Source organism: Culex quinquefasciatus, chromosome 1 (assembly GCF_015732765.1).
Source record: "Culex quinquefasciatus strain JHB chromosome 1, VPISU_Cqui_1.0_pri_paternal, whole genome shotgun sequence".
Classification (NCBI taxonomy): Eukaryota; Metazoa; Arthropoda; class Insecta; order Diptera; family Culicidae; genus Culex; species Culex quinquefasciatus.
Window position 1 is genome coordinate 35,054,053 of NC_051861.1, and position 7,574 is coordinate 35,061,626.

Genomic DNA, 7,574 nt, shown 5'->3' on the forward strand with positions numbered 1-7,574 from the left:
TCCTGTTGTTTTGCAATAATTAGTTTTTAAAATATCCAAGCAATGGCTATTTTTTTTTTCGCGAAAAAAAACTTTGCCACGGTACTGTACATTGAAATAAAAATGGATTTCCGATTTTTTTAGCCTGACTTTGTACTACGAAACACACCGTGACCTTAAAAACTTAAAAGCATGCAAATTGAATTCAAAAATAAGACTAGAAATTGAAGATTTTCATTTTTATTATCTTTCCGTTCTGATGCTTGCCATAATTTTTACCCTGCCGCGGCGGCGGCGGTTACCATAAACCCATCGTTCTGTCACATTCTGCCATGTTCTGCTTTACCGTCCGTCCGCCCGCAGCGCCCCGGTTGCCACGCACACCGCCAAGCCGCATCTTTTTGGCGCTTGTTGTTTCATGTTTCGCTCGCGCTTCGGCTTTCGCTTGCCTCATTCCACCGCGAACCTTCAACCAAACCAGTACAAAAAGTTCTCCGCAGCTCGCTCGTGTTTGTGTGCGTGCGTTTGCCCTCCTTCTACAGCAAGCCAAGAAGAAAATTAGTGAATTTTACTGCTGAACTCGCGCGAGTGAGCAAGGGTGAAAAAGTTTTATTTTTCGTGACGCTCTCAAGGCAAAAAGGTAAGTGCGATATTTTTGCTAGGTTAGAGTAGATTCTGGGGCGGAGGGTTGGATTTTTCGCGCGGCCGGAAGTGGCTCGGCGGCGCCGTGAAAAATGCCCAAAGCCGGACCACATTTTTATATAATGGCGTCGCTTTTTCGGCCTTTGGCTTGCTGCGATGAAATTGGCCTGCTTGGCGCGCGTTTGAAAATTTATTTTTGTATTTTTTGTGTGAAGGACTTTTTGCGCGTCGGTTTTTTGGTTTGAAATATTTTGTTAATTTACAATCGTAAATTAGAGAAATATTTTTCAAGACATTTTTTATGCGTCGCAATGCCGGCATCTTGGAGAATTCAATTAAAATTTAATGATGGCTTCAGCAAGCCTTCCTCATTACGTCAAATTTATGATCGATTGATTTTGCCACTATTTCGCGCCGAAAGGTTTAATCATCACAATTTTCACCTTCTTTGATAAGATAAAAATAAGCCAAAAATAAATAAAAAGCATCGAATCACGCGCGCGGCCTGTATTTTGATTCAAAAACATTTTTGTAACCGCCAAAATTTCCTGCCCAAGCTACGGCGGGGTAGGCTTGCTCTGTCATTCACACACGAACCGGCATAAAGTGTGAGAGTGTATGTGTGAGAGAGCTTTCGAGGTTAAGACCCTTCCCGCTTACACACGCACACTAAGGTGAACTTGAAACAAACAACATTACGGTAGGGTGGTTACTTCAGCGAAAATTAATTGAAATTATGCTGAATAATAATTATCCAAATTTGTTAAGGTACTACATATTTTTCAAATTTAATATTCAACCTTATTTTGCATTCCTAGTTTTGTTGTCTTTCGTGAATGTACAATGAAATCGATGCTTTTCCAAAGCGTGTAAACAAACGGTAGCCATCTTGGAAATCATGATTTTGGCGCGAGATGCCGTTTTTGTTCATAGCGTTAGCGTTTATCTTATTTAAAATCATAGGAAAAATAATTCATTGGTTTTTTTTAATAGAAAATAACAGAAAATTAACTATCTTCAAAGTTCATACCAACTATGCGATCTATTTTTATTAACTATGTAGTTTTAAACCAACAATCTACAAATGATGCGGCTTGCCTGAAAAATGAAAAACAATTTTTGTCAGTTGAAGACTCTTTTGGAAAGCATTCTTAGCTTTATAGTATTTATTTTTATTTTTACGTTATTTAGTTTTATATTTTCAATAGGGGTTTAAAGCCCTATGTAATTTTTTATGTACAACGGTAAAAAACATGATTAGTAACCATTTCTGACCACTTATTTCATTTTAATGCATTTTGATGGATTAACTATGTCAAGAAGAGCCGCAATTTTTTTAATCAAATTTTTTTGTTAACTAAAGCTTGCAGTTACAAATCTGTTTTATTTTGTGGCATTGGTTAAATATTTGAAAAAATGGCAACATAAGTTTGGCAACGGTTTTTTTTGTAATTATTTCTATTTGTTTAATCAATTTCATTAAATAATATCAAGTATTATTCCCAAATATTGCCCTGAAACTTAAAAACTAATTGCAATACAGTTTATACTCCATTATTCGAAGGCCTTGGCAAAATTTCACTTCGGACAATCGAATCACGATTTTTTTTCTTTTTCTTATTTTTGATAGTTGAGCTTTAGTAGGGGAAATTCGCGTATGTTTGGCAGGCTAAACACTGGCTCCTAACTCCATCCAATTTGCTGATTTTCACTTTTTAAACAACTTGCTTGCTCACTTCTTATTTTAGAGTTTTTAAATTCAAGATGGTGGCAAAAATGTTGAAAAAAATGTTTTATTTATTTTTTTCATTTTACAGGCAATCAACCATTCAAATTTGACTAAAATGGGGTCGCAGAATTCGAATTTGATGTTTAAAGTAAGAAAATAAAAAAACACGGATTTTTTTTTGTTCGTGATTCGATTATCCGAAGTATCGTTCAAACCTTCGGATAATCGAGTCTGGACTGTAGCACTGTAGTGACAAAAGTGCCTATAAAAACGACATTAAACAAATTTTCAATCCAAATCATAACTGAAGGGCGCAATCGAGCACACATTTAGAATTTGAGACCAGTTTGGTCACCGGAAGCCCCAATAGGGTGCCCAGATAAAATGACCCCCTGCTCCACAAGCGGAAACGTTTTTTTGGAATATTTTAAGCATCTGTGCCAAATTTGAGCTAAATTTAATAAGATTAGCCCATTCGCAACGGATCTCAACAAAAGGTGTCCCGCTCCTTTCTTTTCCTCGCAGCAACACACAGCCATGTCTGAGGATGAGTCCAAGATCACTTCCGAGGAGGAGGAGCAGGAGGACGAGCCCGAGGTGAAGACCCCCAAGGGAAAGCGCGGCCGACCGGCGAAGGGAGCCGCCAAGACGCCCACCCCCAAGAAGGCCGGCAAGAAGGAGGTTGATGAGGTATGTTTTCGTATGTTTTGATTTTTTTTTACGCTCACCGTGTGTTCCAGTTTCGTTTCGACGGTGAAGGCTTTTTTTGGTTTTCTTGATTTTTGAGTTTTTAATATTTCTGCCTTTTTTTTTTTTGCATGGCGTTGAAACGAAAACAATGTTTAACTAATAATCGTTCAGTTTTTCTTCCCTCTAATTTTGTCAAATGTTTCATAATGCTGATTTAACTAAACATAATTTACAAAAGCAGGTAAGTGACGATTGAGCTAATCGTGTTCTGTCAAGATAAAATAACAATAATTCGAATGAATTACAAGTCAAACTGTCAAAATTAGTGATGATTCGGTTGTTGTACGCAAACGGTAAGGAAAATTCTACCCGTCCGATGCCGTCCGAGAAGGATTCGAAACAGAACACACACACTGCTCTAGAGATAGTTTAAACCGCAAACGGTCACGGTCACGACTTGCTGGAGTTCCGGAGGAACCCCGGTCACGCAAAGGAGAACAGCACCCATTTCCTCCGCCCCCATGCATCCTTTTACTCCCTCTGAAACGGATTGATAATAACCCCAAATAAAAGCATCTCAATTGTGGGTTTGTGTTTCCTAATCTGCTAACGATTGCCTGTGTGTTGTAAACAATGACGAGGGCATTTTGGGAGGTTTGTTGGGTTAAAAATCCCTCGGTTTTACATTCCAACGCATATTTTTATCGCCATGATTTTCCAGACAGTTATTTACACTAAAAAGAATTTCCTAGAAAAGCATTGCTGAAAATTGTATGAAATTTTAAATTTTTGTTCTTTCAACCCGCTTTCGCAACATAAATAATTTTTACATTTGTGGATGTGAAACTTGTTATAAGAAAAAAAAAACTATTTTTTGCTACATTTTGCCTTTTGTAACAATTCTCAAGAATGTTTTACTGAAATTAAACTGTTAAACTACAAAATGTACAACAGTAGAAAAATTTAAACAAGTTGTTAAAATTCGTTTCTTACTTAAAATCTAAAAAAATGAATGCAGAAAGTGTTTCTGTGGAATGGTTTCTCAAATAAAATGTTCAGTCCAATATTGGGGGTTTAAATCTTCTAGAATTTATTCTTTCTTATCAAAATGTCAAATATTTAATCAGAAATCGAACTCAGCTTAGCTGCTTATGGGAGCTTTAACAAACTTTAGAACTCAACAATACAATTTTCTTTACGGAAAAAATAAGTTTGTTGCTACTAAAATTTTTCCTAAATTTAGTAGTTCGAAAGATTGGATGTGCTAGGTTTTGTTAAAAAAAGGAAAATTAGCTCTAAATTCACTTGAAAATGTTATTTGGAAGTAATTAAAATCAGCAAAAGTATACAAAATCAGATCAATTGTTTAAAAATTCTTAGTTCTAGAAAAAAAAAACTTATAACTTTTTACGGAAATTTTCACTCATTTTGAAAGGACCACCCTAGTTTAATTTGAAAAGAGCTCAATATGGCACCAATACCAAAGCAAACTGAGCATAACTTTACACTATTTCTCCCTCTCTCTTTCTCCTTCATGTGGGTAACAACAACAAAAGCTTTTTCAAGCTGGAACTTTTCCTTTCCACACGCTTCTCACTCACACCAACACACTCGCTCAAATACTCCAGCCTTGTCCAGCGTAAAACGTTGAACTCATGCGGCATCTTTTTTCCACTGGGGCGGTTTGCCATAAAAAAATCCACCTCCCCACCCACTTCCATCACCCACCCATCAGCAGTGACAACTCTCCCCGTTGACGTTGTCATCGCAGCAAAACTATTCCACCGCCCTCCCCTCGCGCATAGCCTACTGAGAGGTCTGTCTGGAGGAGGCAATAAAACTACTCCAATTAAGGGGAATCGCCATTTTCGAATTCCGAGGGAAATCCTCCGCCAGCTGTTTACGCTAACCAGGCGCCGTTTCGTTCCGAGGTTCCGCGTGAAGCTCCAAGTCGTGACCACCGTGTGCGTTGTGCGTGTTTAACACCCCAAAAGTCCCAAAAAAGTAGAGAGTGTGTTCTGATTTTCGTTTCCATTCTCCCTTCCCCGCCCGCGTCTTGCGTTCGATCTCCTCGGAATTCCTGGCGTTGTAAACACATCAGGAACAGTCGGAGCAGCTTCAGCAGCACGCGGTGGAGGAGGAGGTCGGATTGCCCACACCGGAGGTTCAGATCGTCGTCAGCGACGAGGATTGCTTCGAGCAGCAACAGGGCCAACCTGAGCCACAACAGTTTGAGTTCAAGGCACCGTTACCAGTGGAGTGCTTCCAGCAGCAATCGATTCCACTGGAGGCAGGCTTCCCAGTGGCACAACCTCCTGACCCGTTCCAGCTTCCTCAGGCACCGCAACCCGTCGAAGACGGCGAGTTCCAGCCTTCGCAGAACTTCCAATTTGCGGCGTCCGATTTCGATTTCCTCCTGTCGAAAGGCAACAACTCTCCCAACTCTGGCCAGGCGGACGAAGTCCCGCGAGATTCACTGCTGCTACGGTTCGACCCGCTGCTGAAGGCTCCGGTCGTGGCTCGACTGAGCACCACCAAGGAAGAGGAACCCCAGGAAGAACTCGGCGGCTTCGGCGGAGGTCTCGTAGAACTCTGTCAGCCGCTCGTCCAAACTGCTCCCGCCGTCGAGGAAGAACACAACCAGCAGCCACAACAGCAACCGCAGCAACTCGTCTACGACGACCACAACGAGCAGCAGGACGTGGGCGAAGGCGTACTGTTGACGGCGCTCGAGGCCAGCGGGTTTATTGCCGTCTCGCCAACGCCTTCCAATCGCAGCTCGACGGGCTCGACTGCGAACATCGTCGACGCCATGGACGAGGGCGGAGAGGAGTACAAAGCTCAGCAGCAGCAGCCGCACTGCGCAGATGAAGAAGCAGAAGACGAAAAAATGAGCGTTGACAATACGATGATACTGGACTACGGCGGTGGTGGAGATGGTGGTGACGGTGACAGCGGTGCCAACAATATTACGACAGATCGAAACATGAGCTTCGCCGAGACGGACCAGGATTTCAATGGCGGCGGCGGCATCGGTCCCGAGCTGGACAAAAAAAGCAAAAACGAATCCCTCAAGATCGAAGAGCTGGAGCGGAAGCTGGCCGAGGCGGAACAGCGCGAGGAGCAGCTGCTGAAGCGGATCACCGACAAGGACAAAACCATCTCCAAGATGAGCGGCGTCGTCGAGGCGTACGAGCGGGCCATCGCGGAACTTATCGCCGAGAAGGAGCAAACCACCCAAAACTACGAGAAAACCTGCGAGGCGCTCAAAACCGACAGCGACATCAACGCTCAGCATCTCGAATCGCTCGAGAAAACCTTCTCCGACCTGCACGCCAAGTACGAGCGCATGAAAATCATCACCGCCGAGTACAAGGAGCGCGAGGAGGAACTGGTCAACGAGCGGAACCGCTTCGAGGAGAGCCTCCGGATGCAGGAGAAGCGCTACGAAAACATGAAAGGCCACGCCATGACCCAGCTCGAGACGGCCAACAACAAGCTGTCCGAGCTCGTCCGGAACCATGCCCAGGAGGTGACCAAGCTGAAGGCCCTCCTCAAGAAGGAGGAAATCTACCGCGCCTCGGTCAACGAGCAGCTGAGTCAGAAGGCGCGCGAGAACGAGGAGCTGGTCAAGATCTGCGAGGAGCTCATCAACGGGGGCGCCAACTAGGAAGTTACGAGATGATTACAACTTATTTAATGAAAAACTATTAAACAATGTACCATAAAACATTGAAGCAGCAGCAACAGTGAAGCTTAATACACGTGTTAAACTCTTTCAACCCCAGTGTGTGAGTGCATCTGTGTGGGCAATTGTGCGTCATTACGAGAACGCTTCGAAAATGTCCTTTTTAGGGAGGAGAAAGAGGAGGTCTCGTGCTGCCCTTGAACGAATGCGGTGTTGTGTGTGCGATGATGTGATTTTTTTGTGTTGTTTTGTTGTTGGAATAAATCAATGCACTTTTTTTTTATTTTATTTAATTTTTTTTTTCGTTTCGTTGGCAAAGATTGCCAATTTCAATCTACCCTCATAATTGCACTCATGTTGCAGCAAGTGATAAACAGCGGGGAAATTAAAGCTGTCCGTTAATGTTGCAACAGAAAGAGGGTTCGTCATGCAAGGGAAAGGGGTGCAAAATTGCATGACTCATTTTGTGGCCGAGTCTGGTCGATGCATGCTTCTTCGAACCATTGTTACCATGCTGAGAATGCCCAATCTTTTTTTTAACACATTTGGAAGGATACTTGCAAACGAAAAACTACAGAAAAAATGTATCTGTTATATGAAATAAAAAATATTTAAAAATTCGAAAACACAAAAAATAACGTCACCAAAGTATCTAGATTGGAACTATTTTTAAAATAATTGTTTAATTTTTGAAGCAAGCAACAAAATATTTGCAACGGCCTAATCATGACAAAAGAGACAAAAATGAACTTAATGCAATTAAACAAGTTGCAAAACCAAGATTCGTTCAGCTTGAGTCGAAGTTTGGATTTCCAAAAAAGTGTCCACGTGGTTTTACTGAGGAAA

At 42.0% G+C, this 7,574-nt stretch overlaps 1 protein-coding gene across 1 annotated transcript; it reads left to right on the plus strand.

Annotated features, from left to right (window-relative positions):
* The first annotated feature begins 409 nt into the window (after positions 1-409).
* Positions 410-6,827, plus strand: LOC6039171 (transforming acidic coiled-coil-containing protein 2). The gene is made up of 3 exons (XM_001848774.2): positions 410-619; positions 2,876-3,040; positions 5,142-6,827. Exons 2-3 carry the CDS (start codon positions 2,888-2,890, stop codon positions 6,708-6,710), a joined length of 1,722 nt encoding a protein of 573 aa, XP_001848826.2. The 5' UTR covers positions 410-619; positions 2,876-2,887; the 3' UTR covers positions 6,711-6,827.
* Positions 6,828-7,574: the final 747 nt, after the last annotated feature.